The following is an 18,195-nucleotide window of genomic DNA, read 5'->3' on the forward strand; positions in this document are numbered from 1 at the left end:
ATTTTTGTCTTCAAGACCCCCTTCCTCCATTAAAATAAGAACAATAACAAAAACAGACTAAAGCTTATTTTACCATTGAGTCTGTATAGAAAAATGAATATATTAACATTGTATATTAAAACATTTTCTTTAACATAATTATCACGTTTTCTTTCTGATTTGAGAAATATCAGAAATTAAAACCCTTTGATGGACTCTAAGCTACGGTAATCCTTTGACACTGTGCCTCCGGGCTCTTAGCAGTGCCTCCATAGCTAGTCCTTCCTGGCCATGAGCCCCCCAAGGGGTCCTATAGACATCTCAAGTGGAAGTTCCAGCTCAGGCATGTACTGTGCCTACATCTTGGATACCATACATCCCTCAGAGACCTCACGCTCTCTCCTGGAACCTCACTGCACATAAGAGACAGATTCCCTGAAGCACCTCAGGATCCTCAATGGCTGTGGGCTGAAGGAGCCCTCCATGAAGAGAAGTAACTTTTCCCATTGGGCCACCATGCATCAGCTGAGATTTGCTTAAAGGAAATGAATGAATCAGGTTTCCTTACTATAACAAATGCTTAGTATAAGTCAATTCAAAAGGAGCAAAAGTTGAAACTCACACAAAATCATGATAACTGATCCTGGCGCTCTGGGCCATGCAGTACTGTGCTGTCTGGAGTACTATATGGCAAAGAAGTCTGTTTACCTCATGGTGTGGCAGAGGAAGGAATCAGGGTCTGACAGTCCCTTCAAGGTCACACCTCACTTCTAATGATGAAATGGCCCACTACTCAGCCACACCTGTGAAAGATTCCACAATCTCTTAGTATCCAAATTCAGGAAAAACTCCTACCTAACTTTCTGGTGAGTATGTAGTTCACATTTAAAATTTCTTAACAGTCAGCTGTGTTTCAAATCTCAGTATAGGCTCTTGTTCACTGTGAAGGTGCACAAGGGACAAGACCTGCCTATAAGAGAGTCAGACTTCATAAGAGATTCAGTGGGAGAGAGAGGTTTGGGATACCTCTGTCCCTGAGAGGACAAGGCAGACAGCCTGCCATCTTCTATAGCTAACGTTCCCTGTGGCCATAACACTTCAGTCTCTCTGGTGGTGAATATTTGCTTAGTGCTTGGGATTGATTTTAATGTCCCTGAAGAAAGAAGTTGAAGAAGATATCAGAAGATGGAAAGATCTCCCATGCTCATGGATATGTAGGGTTAACATAGTGAAAATGGCCATCCTGCAAAAAGCAATCTACAAAACTTCATATGGAAAAACAAAAGACCCAGCATAATCAAAACAATTCTCAACAATAAAAGAACTTTGGGAGGAATCGCCATCCCTGACTCAAGCTGTACTACAGAGCAATAGTGACAAAAGTTGCATGGTACTGGGACAGAAGTAAACATATTGGTCAATGGAATCAAGTCAAAGACCCAGAAATAAACCCATATCTACAGATAGTTGATTTTTGATAAAGAAGCCAAAACCATACAATGGAAAAATGAAAGCATTTTCAACAAATGGTGCTGGACTAACTGGATGTCTACATGTAGAAGAATGCAAATACATCCATATTTATCACCCTGCACAAAACTCAAGTCCAAGTGGATCAAAGACCCCAACATAAACCTAGATACACTTAGTTATCTTACAGAAGAGAAAGTGGGAAATACCCTTGAACACATTGGTACAGGAGACAAATTCCTGAACAGAACACTAATGGCTCAGGCTCTAAGATTAACAATTGATAACTGGGACCTCATGAAATGGCAAAGCTTTTGTAAGGCAAAGGATACTGTCAACAGGACAAACTAATGGCTGAAAGCTAAAAATAAATGAAATCCAGAATTAAACAGAGCATAGCAACGACCACTCAATGAGATTTAGTTGTTCTCTTAGCTTCACTGTATCTTTTAAATTTGAGTTCATGTTTGGGACAGTATTCTGTTCAATCACACAGGAGATATGTATATGTATATGATGTATATGTATATATGTATATATGTATATGTGATATATAATATAATAATGAATATATAAAATATTTCTATCTTAAAGAACATTAGGGAGTGAGAAGCTATACTTCATCTTACAGTTGGGGTAGTTTCCAAATGCAGAAGTAGCCTGACTACAGCACCTCCTGTTGGAAACTACTGAAATTACAGGCAAAATTCCCAGGAGGAAAAATGAACTAGGCAAGGGAACCTGCCCTGTCTGCTTCTCTGGAACCCTACAAATATGGAATTTCAAAACATGAACCTTAGTTATTGGTATCTGAATTTCTTAGATGCACGTACTATCTTGAAATGAAAAATTATGCCATTCATGCGCATAAGCGATTTTCCAAATATGTGTGGACACGGAAAGAATAAAATACAGTGTCACCTCAGCAACCCTCAATATTCAGCATCTTTTTGTTAATAATGCCTTTCCTAATGATGGGTTGTGAAAACACAGTTACTTTCAGGTAAAGATTTTCCAAATCGTTTAATGTCATGTACATAGAAACCTGAAATAGTGGCTTTGGGGGAGAGTTGTAAGAGAGATGGCTGAGAGGAGAAACAGCTTTCCATGCAAGCATGAAGGCCAGAGTTCAGAACCTTGGTAGAAGCTAAGCAGACACTGTGGCTTTCTCTGGTCTCAGTACTCAGGAGACTGGCCAAGCTGGTTAGCTAGAATAGCTGGAACTGGCAAACTTGGGCTCAGCAAGAGACCTGAGAATTAATAGAAGAAGATATTCAATGCTAACCTTAGGCCTCTACATATAGGTATACAAGTACACCCACAAGAGCACAAGCGCACGTACACACACACACAGAGGGACACAGCATGAAAGCAAACACTATGGTATATTGCATATTGATCCTTTGACTTTTTTTTAGATCATTGTTCTCCATATGTTAAAAGATTTGATCCCCAGAGAGAAGGTGGTGGCACTGAGAGGTAGTGGGACATTTAAGGGGTGATACCTAGTCGGAGGTCTTCAGGTCACCCTGGAAGGGGATTTGGGGACTCCTGTCCTCTTAGCTTTCTAGCCATGATGTGGTCAGGTTGGTCCAGCCATACGCTCCTTGCCATCACCATACCACAGACCTTACGGCAAAGGGCCAACCGATCATGCAATCTTCAAAGCTGTGAATGAAAACAAACCTCTCTATAAACTGGTTACCTTGGGCACTTTTTGAAGTAACACAGAGCTAGAACACCTGGGAAAGAATCCAGGATGAACTTGAACCCTCTGGACAATGAGCAGTTGAAGCTGCCAACTCTGTACTGAAGTCTGGATGTTCATCGGAAGAGGGAAGGATCTCTACGATACCCACCTGCAGCTTCCATGACAGGGTTGATTTGGGAGCTGGAGAGAAGCCAGAACGGATGGTGTTGGCAAATACCTTCTCCTTCAGTTCATCTAGCCATGGTGAGCAGTTCACTGGGGAATAGCCCAAGGAGCCAGATGACTCAGGACACAGCTACCCACGGCCATGCAACTCAGGGCTGCAGCCACTGGATCTGAACCCTGGCCCACTCCCTCAGGCACACAGAGGTCTTCTGGGATTCAGACAGGGCAGCCATGTTCGCCTCAAACCTGGAGTTTCTTCACCTTGAAACAAAGATCACTGTTCCTGTTTTTAAAGGTTTATTTTTGTTTTATGTGTATATGGGTGCTTTGCCTGCATGTCTGTCTGTGTGCTGTATACAGGCCTGCATCTGTGGAAGACCAGAAGGTGTCAGATTCCCTGGAACTCCAGTTCCAGGGAGCTGGGAGCTGCTACGTGGGAGGTGAAATTAAACCCAGGTTCTCCAGAAAGAGCAGCCAGGGTTCCTAACCTCTGAGCCATCTCTCTGGCCCCTACCATTTCAATTTTTAATTGGAGAGATAGGACATCAACTCTAACTATTGCATAAGTACCCAACCATGGAGCCTGGCACTCACGCACCAGCCTCCCTTTAGAAGGCAAAGGAGGACTCAACAGGGCCAATCACGTGCTGCGGGGGCTTGGGTGTGGTTTGTGTCCCCCAGAGCATCATGGGTGGGAAGCCTGCTCCTCCACGCAGTGATATGGAGGTAGAGGGATCTTTAAGGAGTGAAATCTTCTAGAAAACAATCAGGTCTTTAGAGTGGCACCTTAGGAGGGATTAAGACACTTCTCAGGGATCCTAATTCAGTCCCATTTGGGTTGATTATCAGACAAAGAAGTCAGCAACCCAGCCTCCCGAATCTGTCTCCCTTCCTATCCTACCAAATAATTTCTTCCTCTGTTGACAATTTTTTCTGGCTATTAAAAGTCCCTGAGTGGCAAGCTAAATAAATCTCCTTTCTTTATAAAGAGCCTGGCCTTATTTTTGGTCTACCTACAGAAAATGGGCTCTCTCTGGCGTTGGCATAGGGTTCCCACCAGCGGTCCTACTGAATCCACACAACATCCCTGAGTCAGCACTAGTCCCTTCCAGTTTTCAGACAGAGGACAGAGGCAAGGAGACCCTCACATCTAGAGAACGAAAGAGCCAGATTTTGCACTTGGAGTTGTACTTTGGGATGGGCTAGAAGTCATGTACACTGCATCCTGCTGCAGAGAACCCTGCCTGCCACCCCACTCAAGGCACAGCTTGTCACCTACTATATTCAATCCAAGTACCAACTGTCCAGAATTCCTAACACTAACAGCAATGTCCCCTCTCTGACATCTGTCACCCTGACAGCAATGTCCCCTCGCTGACATTGCCACCTTAACAGCAATGTCCCTTCATTGACATTTGTCACCCTAACAGCAATGTGCCTTCAGTGACACTTGTCACCCCGTCTATTTCCACACAGGCACCTCTACTTCTCCCTAGAGCTCCAAGTATCACAGCCCCCACAGTGTGAGAAAGATGGTGAGGTCTAGACTTCACCAAACAGCACCTGGCTAGAGTGTGGACTGGGTCCAGACTGCCCTCACCAGTGAGCTTCCTGGTCCTGCCCTTCTGCTCAGGGTAGGGGCAGGGGGGCATCTGCCATGGCCACAGTCTGGAACTTTGGTACAGAACAGACTACAGAGATGTGTTTTGGTAGCCCCTGCAGTGTCAGGGACTCTCCCCAAAGTCCAGCTCCAGCATTGCACACACCCCAGTGAGCCATCATTTACACTAACGGAACACTCAGGAGTTCACAAGGACTTTCTCCAGCTGGGCATTTCCACGCTCAAAACTCAAGACCAAACAAGAAGCTGGGGGCTGGAGAGATGGCTCAGTGGTGAAGAGCACTTGCTGGTCTTCCAGAGGACCCAAGTTTGGGCCCCAGGACTCACACAGGTTGTTCAACCTGCCTGAAACTTCAGCTTCAAGGGCATTGGGTGCCCTCTTCTGGTCTCTGAATGCATCTGCACTCACATGGCATTCTCTTTTAGACATACATACACATCAATTTTAAAAGGAAAATAAGCTAAAAACAACGAGGCGACAAAGAAAGGCCCTGCTCTCCTACATCGTGACATTGTGAATGAGTCCTGTGGCTGCGCTGTGCTTCAGTTTGTTTCTCTGTAAAGCAGGAATAAATGCAGCCAAGGAGACAGCCACCTGATGCCCGGCTTGCCAGCTGAACTGTCTCAGCAGTGATAAGATGAACACTCACAGGGCATGTGGCAAGCGAGCGGGCAGAGAAGCCACCCTGGGAACCAGGCAGTGTGCCACCCGCTGGCTCTGGCTTCACCACCTAAGCTTCCCTGGTCAAGATCCTTCCCTCTCTGAGCCTCAATGTCCCTTCTAAACTAACAAAGTGACTTTAAGGATCAAATCAGATGGCCAAGGTGAAATGATGTGAAATAATGATAGGCTGTGCTCCAATTATTAATTATTTGAAAGCACAGGCAGTGAGGGTTTATACCAGGCATCCTGAATATCCAGTAGTCACCCCTCCCCTTCTCTCTGCTCCTGCTCCACCCCTATTCCTCTAACACACACACACACACACACACACACACACACACACCTCTACATAATAAGAATTGAGAGAAAACCCCCCGCTGCTGGTGATGAGGTAATTAGTATAGTTTACTTCACACAGCACAATCAATACATACCCCCAGATTAAGGAGAAAAGACTGCTATATAGAAATCTACATACTACTTTAAATCTGTAAGGAGAAGGTGCCACAGAAACCTGGCGTGAGAGCTCGGATGTGGGGGAGCGAAAGAATGGGGAGAGAAGAGAGGGAGAAAAACAGAGGGAGGCAGGGGGAGAGAGAAAAGAAAGGAGGCGGGGCAGAGGAATGGCAAACCTTTTGCTGAACATCAAACCTCAACTGGATTCCCTGTTGGACAGACCTATCAAAAGCATGACCTGCTGGGCCTGCCCAGGGCTTGTCCCCAGAGCAGCGAGGGACTCTTCCTTCCAGCCCCCTTCCACCATGGAGAGAAGGAGCACCAGGTCACAGTTTAACCGTCCAGAAAGAGATTTGCTGTTGAGGGTCAAAGGGCCCCAGCATCAGGTCTGTGGCTGTCCACCTCCATCCACTGTCTCCCACATCCCCCGGCATCTGCTGTGTTCTGAGCTGCTAAAAACATGGTCTCTCATGAGCCCCCTTCTCATCAGGCTTGCTGTCCCTTATCAACAGAAAAGAACCCCCCTCCCCCAACTTAGGTCTGAAAACCACACGGCCACCTGAATTCAGAGTGATTGCATACAAAAGCCCATATGAATAGGGAAAGAGGAAAATAAGCCGACTGCTGATTAATTATGACTCATGAAAAAAAAAGGCAGCTATTTACATAGCACCAAATTAAGTGCTGCTTCCTGCCCACGCGTGGCCACAGGGGCCCTGCAGTACTCACCCAGGGCTGAGAAAGTGCAAGGACATTTGCTTCACATCTCATGTGCCCTCTTCTTGAAGGCAGGACTCCTGGGGACCTGATTTTCCAACTCTTGGCTTGCAGGCTTCCCGCACACCCAGTCTGAAAGAGTTCTTCATGCGTCTTCCCCTTGTTCCCCACCTGTTTTGATGCCCAGGCTGGAATCCGACTTCTCTAAGAGAACAGAGCTGGGACTTGAGGGTTCCTGTTGAGAGACACCTGCACTGAAGCAGCAAGTGTTCCCATGGATGCTGACAGAGGTCCTAGATCCCCAAGCCATATCTCCATGGACTCTGAGCAGTAGATGGGACCCTCCATGGAGGGAGTGCAATGGCTAAAGGCATGTTGCATGAAGCCACCAAAACTTCCTGCAGGGCCAGATCTGCACGGCTGCTGATGTTCCACCCGGATGTCTGGCCAAGGACCAGGCTTTTAACAATCTGTCAGCCCTGTGCTTCCTGTCTTCAGCCTTCTTCTGCTTAGACTAATTAAGACTGAATCCCAAATAACACAGATGCTGTCGACCAAGATGCATTAAATCTCAGTACCAATTCATCTCACAGCAAAGAAGCCTGGTGTGAAAAGAAATTACTTCAGGCAGGACATATCCGAGGAGGAGCCTTGTACATACACAGGAATCCTGTATCAGGGTCAAGCACTCAGAAGTTACCAGATAATCGGGAAGAAGCCAAAAGCGGACAAGGGTGCTCAAAGTTGTACTGCTGCGAAACGGGGAAGGGTTGGAAATGATCTAAGTAGGATCTATCCAAGATGAGGCTTAGATGAGGAAATTAAGACCTAACCCCAGAATGGAACGTCTCCCAGCCACGCAAGTGGTGCAAAGAACAAATGTCTAATAGACCAGTGGAATGTGGATGAGAAACCCCATACAGATATTCCTTTTGAAAAGGCAGTCCATAGAGCAATATGTACCTCGACCCTGCTTCCTAAATATGTTCATGCCACAGGATCTGCCAGACACTGGGGTTCCAGGACCCAGACCAAGGCAACTCAAATCTGCAGACGCTTTGTTGTTTCTCCTACAAGTTCATTTGTATGAACACTTGGTCCTTAGCTGATGGCACTATTTGGGCTGGTTGTGAGGTCTTTAGGACATGGGATCCAGCTGAGGAGGTTTGCTGGAGGGTAGGCTTTGTGTGTGTGTGTGTGTGTGTAGGGGTTACAATGTGGCTCTACTTCCAGTACGATCTCTCTGAGATGCTCGCTCAATTGCTGACACATGAGGCATCTCGCCGGCACAGTCACCATGAACTCTATCATGCTTTCTTGGCGACAAGGAACCGTCCTTCAAACAACATAAAGTCCTTCCTTTCTTAAGTTGCTTTCTTGTCAATTATTCGATCATAGCAATGACAGAAACTACTACACCCTTAAGGAAAATGTCAGGGCTAGAAAGATTGCTCATTGGTTAGTGCTTGCTGGATCTGAGTTTGATTCCCAGCCCCCACACCAGGTGGCTCATAATTACAACTCCAGCTCCAGGGGATCTGGTACCCTCTTCTGTCCCCTGAGGGCACCTGCTCACATGTGCCATACATACATACACACAGACACATATACATAAACAAAAACAATCCTATTAAAATGGTATAGTATTTGCATAGAAACTACATATAGTCTCCCACATACTTCAAATCATTTCTAGATTATTTATAATGCCTGACACAATGCAAATGTTATGCAAATAGCTGATAAGCTTCATTGTTTAGAGAACAGAGACAGGGCGGGGGAGGAAGTCTATGTGTACTCAGTACAATGTTTTCAAATGTCTTCAATTTGCAGTTGGTTGAATTCATGGATTCAGAACCCACGGCTACCAAGGGTGAGTGTGCATTCTTACACAATGCATTCATGGGTCTTCAGTACAACACAGACAGGTGTTTGGAAGGATTTTCTCCAAATGATATGGAGATACCTGCTCTTTTTTTTGCTGCTGGCTTTGCCTGATGGTGGAAACCATGGAGTCTCCCAGCATCTGGCCTGGTACCATACAAGAGAACAGTCAAGGAGCAGTTCCACGGCAGTGAGCAAAAGCACAAGTCTGGACCAAACCTGGTCTATCTAACAGGCCTGCTCAGTGCAGTTCGTTCTGCTCTGGCCTTCCCTGTTTGCTCAGCCAGATCCTCCTTCACCTACAGCCTCCTGGTGTCTCTCTGTTCTAGAATGTAATACCAGATAAGACTCATCTACTACAACACCTCAGCCCCAAGGCCTGTGGTTTCTCATGAAGATCATGAGGAAAACATTGAGAACATGAGCCAGGCCTCAGAAAATTATAACTGACTCCTCCAAATGACGATGCATGTATCCTGAGATCCCACCCACAACCTAACTGTGTGTGGAAAGCATATGGACACAAAGATAGAAAGATATACAGAGGGGTACAAAGGAGCTAATTTCCAACAGAGATTCTGGCGGGTGCCTAACAATTATTCAAAACGACATGGATTTTAGGTCCTCTGGAAATGATCCCCGTTTACAGAGTGAGTCACCAACCCTGGGAAGAGATAAGGCTGTGTGCTATCAGACTTTTAGTGGGTGTATTAGTCAGGGTTCTCTAGAGTCACAGAACTTATGGGTAGTCTCTATATAGTAAGGGAATTTGTTGATGGCTTACAGTCTGTAGTCCAACTCCCAGCAATGGTCAGCAGCAGCTGTGAATGGAAGTCCAAGGATCTAGCAGTTGCTCAGTCCCACAAGGCAAACAGACAGAGAGAGAGTAAATCTTCCTTCTTTCAATGTCCTCATGTAGGTCTTCAGGAGAAGGTGTAGCCCAGATTAAAGGTGTGTGCCACCACACCTTTCATCCCAGATGACCTGGAACTCAGAGATCTCCCTGTCTTAAGTCTTAATCTTCTGGAATTCATAGCCACTATGCCTCAAGATCTCCATGCCAAGATCCAGGTCAGAAACTTGTAACTCCCAGACTCCAGATTAAGATCACTGGTGAGCCTTCCAATTCTGGATTGTAGTTCATTCCAGATATAGTCAAGTTGACAACCAGGGATAGCTACAGTGGATGAGTTTGTCCCTCATCTCCTCATCGCCATTGCCCTTAGGATATAGCTTCTAAGTCACAAGTTGTGTGCATGGGAAGGGCCAAAAAGAGTGAACTGGGGTGGGGGGAGGGTTGGAACATTCAGAGCTCAACAGTTGGGATTACATACTGCTATTGCAGAGGGCTCAGTTCCCAAACCCTCATTGGATGGCTCAGAGCTAACTGTAACTCCAGCTCCACGGGATCTGACACTGTCTTCTGGCTGCCACAGCACTGAATTCATAAGCATTCATGCTTAGTAGTGTTTTGTTTCAATAGAAGCCCTAAGACATGTATGTATGTATGTATGTATGTATTCATGCATGCATGTATGCAAGCATGTATGTGTGACTGAGATATAAAACAAGATCATATTGGAATAGCAGGTACAGACCAGAGGTGACACTCTGGAATGGTCACTGCAACTCCCATGTCAGCTTCAGAGATGCAAACAGAACTCAAGAGAATGTGCGGACCCTGTGCCCACCCATGTAGGCAATGTGCCTGGCCACAGAACCAGACCAAGGACTGGCTGGGACCGGTTTTCAACAAGCCTCCAAACAGCACATGTGACAGTGAGCTTTCCCCGCATGGCCACTTCTCTTTTGGAAGCAACCAAAAGCCCAACTCTAAAATAGATATGACCAAGCTTCGCTGCCCAATACAGACCTGCACCTGCTCCCAGAAGATCCTGGGCGCCTCATCTCACCTATATCGATACGAGAAGGATTTCACAAAAATAAATTCAAGACAGAAAACAAAATTGAGAAACTAACTTGAGGCTAGCCTTTTATGTGCCTTTGTTTTACTGTTTGAGATCATTGAGTTCAGAGGAAAAGATTGTACATGTATTACACGAATTCTGTAAGATATATTAAATACAGTATGTGTGTATTAAACACAGGAAGGTTTGGGAGACCCAAAAGAGGCCTAATATTCATGACATCCTAAATATACCTGAGACAGCTGGGCATCAGAAAGCATGCCACTCTAAATACAGACAAGAGGAACGGGCCAATCCAGCTGCCCATGGATGACACCTGGTCTGGTCCTTTGGTTGTGATATGGAGAACAGGGTACTCCCATATCCCCTCAGTAGAAAGTGTGCGTCCTTGACTTGGGGCACCTACAATATATGTGGCATCACAGCTAGTACTTCAAGTCTGGTCCCTGGAATCCCATATTAGCTGGGATGCTGCAGAGAGGTGGATACAGAAGGCTTGTGATGAGCCTCGGGCGCGGGTGCTATGGGCTAACGGCATCTACCTCGCCTCTCGCTGCACGCTTGATTCCATCAAGGTCATTTCCCACATGGCACCCCTGCTACCAGCTCTGCTCAGGAACACTATGTGCTACAGATATGCCCATCTGTCTTACATAATATCGGATCCCAAAGGCTGAAGAACCCTTCAGTGCTTTATGTCACTTCACTAAGAAGTCTCACTGGGCATTCTAATAAATGCCCCTGCCCGTTCTTATTTATTTTGTAAGCATACATGTAGGTGGAGAGGGCAGCCTGTGGGAGTCAGTTCTCTCCTTCTACCACATGGGTGCAAGGGATTGAACTCAGGTCATCAAGACTTGGGGGCAGATGCCTCCACCCGCTGAGCCATCTCATGGGCCTCCTCTACTGCAGTCTGCTAAGGTCAACACTTGCAAATACTTAATAAGGCATTCTCTACATAATTCGATACCCAACATAGTGTGTGTGCACACACGTGTATGTGTCTGTGCATGTGTGCATGTGCATCTGTGTGTGTGCACATATGTGTGTGTGCATGCATAGAGATGTGTGGTGTGTGTGCATGCATGTGCATCTGTGCTTGTGTGTGTGTGCATGTGTAGGTATGTGTATATGTGTGTGTGCATCTGTGCATGTAGGCATATGTGTGTGCATGTGTGTGTGCGCACCACATTCCTATTCCATGGGAGCCTGAGGTCACAGGCTTCTAAGCAGTTCTGCAGAAACCAAAGCCTGACCTCCTCATTGGCTTGGACTTCCTGCTTTGGGAAAGCAAAGTCCCTTCGACATTTCCACGTCCCACAAGTTACTGAATCTTTCTAACTGTTTCTTGGAGACCGTGCATATCACAGCTAATGGGCCTGGGGCCTCCCACAGACAAGAGCATTTGGAAGCAGAACTTAAGAGGCAAATATTTCTGGAGGTTCTTCAACTGCATACATTTAAAGATTGGTCCCACACACCACAGTTAGATAAAGGCCTGAGGAGCTGATAGCGTTCCATGCCTTGCCTCCCTAAAGGCTCTTTCCTTCTCTCTTTTCACAGAAAACATCATCACAAAAGCCCCTTGAGACTGCCTCCTCCCAGGGATCTCTTCAGGAATGCTATGGGGATTTCCAAGGTTGATGGTTGATGCTGACACACCTGAGTGAGCTTTCATCTCTTTCGGCTCACTACTGAGGTTGCAGAACACAGACGCGGCACCTTGGGATGGTGAGCTGGAACACCCTTAAAGCAATCCGAAGCATCGTCCAGATCACATGTGTGTGATTCTCAGGCCCTCCTACCTGACCCAAACGTTCAACGCTGTCTTCTGGATTTGATGAGAATCATGAACAGGGTCTGATGAGAAGTCACCATTTCCCTTCAGCTTAGAGAAAACAAGAAGAGCTCAGCGGGCCCGGTCCCCTTGCAGGTGACACTGCTAGTACCTCAGGTCTCTCAATAGTGAAAGAGATGTGTACAGCAGCCACACAAACCGCTGGCTGGTCCAAAGGATGCTTTGAGCAGGTCTCTGGCTCCTTCTCACATCCATATGGCTAAGTCCACTGGAAGGCTCATCTCTTCCAAGAACCTTTGCCTTCAACACCTCGCATGAACCCAGCATGAACAAAGGCCAGGGTTCACATACACAGCACCAGCCCTGCTATGGGCAAGCCTTGTTCCCTCAATGACTCCTAAGCCCTCTGAACTGTTACAGGCTTTTCTGCCATTCTTCAATCTCATCATAATAAATGAGAGTACCAAGTACACTGTGGCTCCTTTAGACGAAGCAGCCACATTAATTCACGGAAATTAACAAGTCCAGCGCGTGTAACCCAGGGCAGCCTACCCAGAAACACAGAGACAGGGATGGAGAAGCACCTTCTTGTTTGCTCGCTCTTTTCCTTCCATCTCCCAACCCCATGCCACTTTCTCCAGGGACAGTGGAGTAGGGCGATTACATTTTAAATAAATCAAGGCAGGATATGGTTTCCAACCACGTACCACAAAGTGTAATGATCTAGTCAGGACAACTGGAATATCCAGCACCCCAAGAATTTAATTATTTCTTTGCATCAGGAACACTCACAATATTCTCTTTTTGGATTTGAAACATATATTGTAACTTATTTTTACCTATAGTCACCTCGCTGTGTCAGAACATGTTGCCCTCATAGAATAAAATAATTTGTGTTTATGTTCCCTTCAGAGATCAGTGACAGAGCCTAGCTGTTTCAGCCTAAAGTTCTGGTGTAAGCTTGTATTCAACTACAGAAGAAACCACCTAAGAAACATTCCTGGCCCCAGGTATGGAAAAGCTCTTCAGGTCCTGGGAAGGGGAGATTGGGAAAGCTCCCCTGCTCCAGGAACCTCTGAAAGGTTGAGAGAGAGGTGGCAAACACAGGGAGCTTTGGCCCAGCTTCCTGTGTGCAATGTTGGGAAAAGGCTGCCCAGAAAGGCAAAATGGCAACCTGGTGTGGCAGTAACACACTACACAGCTCCTGGTCAGGTTAGCAGCTACCTTATAGAGAGAGCTTGATGAAGCCTTAGGGGAAGGAGTTCTGATAGCCAAAGCAAAGACCAGCTAAATAATATCAGAAGAAACCCTAGCCAGGAAACTGATGTAGCATGGGGATGGGGGTGGGGCAGAGGAGGAGGGACTCCCTGGGGAACAGCAAGACCAATACACAAGAGGCAACCTCCCTATGTCCAGATTTCACTGTGGCTTTTTCTGGTGTCTGGCCACCACTTCAACAAGAAGGTTCCTAAAGAAGGACTTGGGGAACAAGCTGCTTTCAGCTACACAGTGATTGAAATATCACTTGAATTTGACCCAAGAAAAACTAGAAGTGAGTATACCAAAAAGGGAGCCAGGACATTCTGTCTGGGCCACAAAATTAAATTCACATCAAAAAGCTGCACCCCTTCACAATAAACGCACAACAGGAGATGTATCTACCCTTCCCGGACCCCCCATGCAGATGCTTCCGCTGGGTCTCTTTACAACACAAACAATATTTATAAGACTACCTGCCTGGGCTAAGTTCCAGGCGGAAAGCACATAGTCTCAAGCTTGCCAAGTCAAATGCAGGCCTACTAGGCCATCCCAGACAACTTAGCCCACCGGAGGGCCCAAGCAGTCACAGTCTCCCATTGTAGCTGAGAACTCTCCCAGAGCTGGCTACTATGTAACATTCCGGCCGTTGTAACAACATACTACAGGCTGCGTGGCTTATAAACAAGAGAAGTCTGCTCCTCGCAGTTCTGGGAGTCTAAGATCCAAGCATCCCAGCATCTGGGACCTGGTGAGGGTTGTTTCCTGACTCAGAGATGCAGCCAAAGGAGGGAAGACGCTCTCTGGAATGTTGATTATAATGTGCCCTAATTCAGTGCAAGGGGCACCATCTCATAAAACCACCATCACCGCAGAGCCCCCGGGATAGAAATCTGGAAGTGGGCACACACGCGGAATGCTATCACCTCTCTGCTTCTCCATAAGGGCAAGCCGAGGCACGATTTGATAAGGCCCAAAGAACCACGCTCAGCCTTGATGCTCCCGGCTCAACTATCCTAGCAGCCAACCCACTACACACCAAACCCATTTGCCAGCTCCTGCAGCATGGCTCTGCAGCAGCTATGGATGGATACTACCCTTATTGGCTACTACACTGATTCTATACATGGGAAAGGGCTGCTGGAGAGACAGAAACAAATCTAGAACCTTAGCGAGAAAGACAAACGCCTCTCTGGTTAAAAAAAAAGAAGAAAAATCAGTCATGTTACTAGAAATGTTAAATGCAACCAACATTTTGAAGCATTTAAAACAAATATGAAAACCCATGATTTACAAAGTACCTCAATTTTAAGTAAAGGACAGAACCAGTCTTCCTGATCTCTCGGCCTTGTCTCATGCTCCGATATGGACCAGCACAACCCTAGAATTCAGCGTGGAATGCAGCCCAGCTCAACGCGAGGCAGGCATCTTCAGCCACCAGCACTGAACTTTGTCTCCATCATTTTATAATCTCAAAGAGCTCTCAGGTGATCCCTGATCCTCATTCATCTCAGGTGCACGTTGGCATGACCGAGCTCCCAAGGAGCATCAGGGCTGAGATTCTATTTCGTGGTTGCTATGTATTTAGGTAAATGGAAGGAAGTCCCAGCCTCCACCAAAGGAGGGGCTTACTTTAAAATAGTTCTGGAAGGTGCGAGGGCTCCCAAGAGAGCGACAAACAACCCAGGTGCCTGTCTTCCCACTTGGATTTTCTGGTTCATTTCTGACACGGTGCCAACTGGCCACCTGCAGGCCACAAGTCCAGTCACACCGCGGCCTTCCTATCCCCTTGCATTTCAAAATCAAAAACAAACAAACAAAACAAACAAACAAACAAACTAAAAAACCCAAAACAAACGCTTGCTCATTTGGGTAACTACCCCACCTCTCGGCGCTTGTACACCTACCTACCTCATACTGAAAACGAAGTCCTGCCGGTTAGTAAATGACTGCTCAGCAAATATTTGTTGATTCAAATTCTGATTATGTCTAAGATTAAACTCAGACTCCCCTCTGGTGGCTTGTAACCTAAGCCCCAAGCCTGTTAAATAAACCATGACCCGAAGCATAAGGAAGACAGTCTGTGTGTCCACCGTCTCCCTCACCGTGGCCCTGGGAGACAGACGCGATTAGGCTCTGGTACTAAGAACTGAAACGCGGGCACCAAGCCCTGCACCCCCCCCCCCGTTTTCTTAGTGTTAAAACTGGTTAAACTGCTCAGCTCTGCCTCACATTTCAAAGTTAAGTCCAGCAAAGCGCTCAGAGGAAAACTTTGGGCACTTGCGCGTCTGGCTTCTCTCGGCCCCACCGACCATAGTGTCGTGGACGTGGCCCCCACAGGGGTGGCGTGGGCACCCTTCACGTCCAAAGGGCCCTGGGCTACCTGAGCTCTGCTCGCCACTACCTCCCCAGCCCCACGTCAGGACGCGACTTCGGGAACGGGTCAGACTCTCACCCCCAACCCGGCTCCCTCCAACCTCCCTGGGTCTGCGCCCCACGCGTGCTGCGTGGCCACGCCATTTCAGACTGTCCCAGGTACCTGGCACTGGAGCGTGGCCGTGTTTGGCGAGCGTGCGGGGAAGGGCTCAGTCCTCGGGGACAAGCGGGGGCTGCTCTGCCGGGGTGCGCGTTGACCCCCGACCGCAGCGTCGAGGGCCGGCGGCGCCGCGCAGCAGGTGGCGGTAGGGCGCGGGTAGCGCGGGGTCTGCGGTCGGGGGATGGACGCGGACGCGGGCGCGACCCTCGGGCGGCCGCGCTGGCCCTGCGCTGGGCGCGCGCTCCCGGCTCCCGGCTCGGCTGCGCGCGGCCCGGCGGGGGCGGACGCGGCTGTTCCGCTCTGCTCAGCTCTGCTCCGCGCCGCCCAGGCCCGCGCGCCTCCCCCGCGCCGCTCCCGCCGGGCACGCGGGACCCTGGCCACCCCACGTGGCGGCGCTGCAGAGCTGGGAGCTTGGCTGGCTCCTGCCTGCGCGAGGTCCGAGGGCCCGGGGACCCCCGCCGGGACGAGGACGCCCACGATCGCGGCTCCTGCGCACCACCTCCCTGTCACCCTAGCTTCGGAGAGTGGGCGCCCGGGTGGCAGGGAGGGACGTGCGCATACGGATAAAAGTAAAAGTTGTTTCATAACCTTGTGGGTCCGAGCGTCTGAGGGCTAATGAGGGAAGCTGCCGCCCAGTCTCTAGGTGAATCATTGCTGTGGCACTGTCAAGTGTGGGATAAAAAGCTGAAGGAGACATCTCAGCTTCGGTCCCCACCCTTACATCTAACAGAGGAGTTGGCCCATTTGGGTAAGGAGCGGGCTGACCCTCTCAGCTCCTCAGCTAAGCTACCTACAGAGAGAGCCCTCCTTTGGCCTGCTGACACTGCCATGGTCAAGGGGTGAAGTACAAGGAATGTCAGCTGAGCCCCAGCAGGACGCCCAGGCTGCAGTAGCAGGTAGAAAAGAGAATTCTCCCATCAGACAGTGGCACTGGGGTGGAGTGGTTCCTGAGTTCTGACTTCCACAGCGATGTTAAGAGTGCCATTGTCAGATCTAGAGGAATCCATACCCCACCGTTGACTTGGGGCTGATATCTTTTGACCAGGGACACCGAGAACCCAAGAAGCACACACTTGCACCTCTATCTTGAAAAGCTGACTTTAAAATTAGACCAAAATCCCAAACAAAATAGGAGAGAACCTGGCGAGAGATCTCATTTGGTTGGGTACATGAAAGGAAGTTAGTTGCCTTTTTAACTTTTGGGTGTAATCGATCCCTTTGGTTCAAGCTAGTCACTTACAAGTCTCCTTTGATGGTTAAATGAAATTAATTCCCTCAAAGAACATAAACAAATCATGAATCAGTCTCCTAATTGACAACCGCTCACAGTGAGCAGGTGACTCACGGGGGAGCAAATGAATTGCTTAGGTGTGTGTTTGCCTTGTTTGAAATCCTCAAACTAAACTGAACAACTACAAGCAAGCCTGTGCCTTCACCCACCCACCCTGAGCCTGCTGCTGCTTGCTGTTCAGATCTACACGTATTCTGCACGGCTGTAACCGCTAAATATTTATTGACTCCGTAAATTGCCTTTCTAACCTAAGAATTTTTGTTTCCAGAGTATCAGAAGCCTCTGGCTTTACTTGTGTGTGCTTGTGGGTGGCTTTTGAAGTTCCTGGAGGGTTTCAGAGGACAAAAAAACCCAGAGGATCTTGGTGATTAGCTAAGGCTGAGAACACGGTGTCAACACCCAAAATAGAAAGTGGTTGGGAACTCGATGACTAGGTTGGCAACAGGGAAAACTAAGGAGGAACTGTGAGGAGGAAAAGCTGCCTACAGGAGACTCCCAGGGACTTCCTTCTCGAACAACTCTGGTCCTCAAAGCTGCTGTCCTGGCAGCTCTTCTCCTTATTTCTGTCCCCAAGCCTTCAAGCCAGTTGAGAAAATGCTATTGTATTCAAGTAAGACTTTATGGAACTTCAAAGGAAAGTTGCTTTTTTTTCTTTCAACTTTTTATTAAATATTTTCTTTATTTACATTTCAATTGTTATCCCAAAAGTTCCCTATAC

At 47.6% G+C, this 18,195-nt stretch overlaps 1 protein-coding gene across 4 annotated transcripts in view; it reads right to left on the reverse strand.

Moving 5' to 3' along the window:
- The window catches only part of Kiaa1211l (KIAA1211 like), a 107,694-nt gene extending 91,284 nt beyond the window's left edge, over positions 1–16,410 (reverse strand). Inside the window, exon 1 of one of the 4 annotated variants that reach the window (XM_029482952.1) lies at positions 16,190–16,410. Coding sequence is in view for 3 of the 4 variants with exons in the window: in XM_029482943.1 (XP_029338803.1) it covers positions 15,562–15,719 (158 nt within the window). In the remaining variant the exon portion in view is untranslated. Of the gene's footprint in view, positions 1–14,951; positions 15,174–15,561; positions 15,743–16,189 lie in introns of those variants that run through there. The other 3 variants (XM_029482943.1, XM_029482939.1, XM_029482950.1) reach the window with 3 other exon arrangements.
- Between the last annotated feature and the right edge of the window lie 1,785 nt (positions 16,411–18,195).

The sequence above is a fragment of the Mus caroli genome, chromosome 1 (genome assembly GCF_900094665.2).
Source record: "Mus caroli chromosome 1, CAROLI_EIJ_v1.1, whole genome shotgun sequence".
Lineage (NCBI taxonomy): Eukaryota > Metazoa > Chordata > Mammalia > Rodentia > Muridae > Mus > Mus caroli.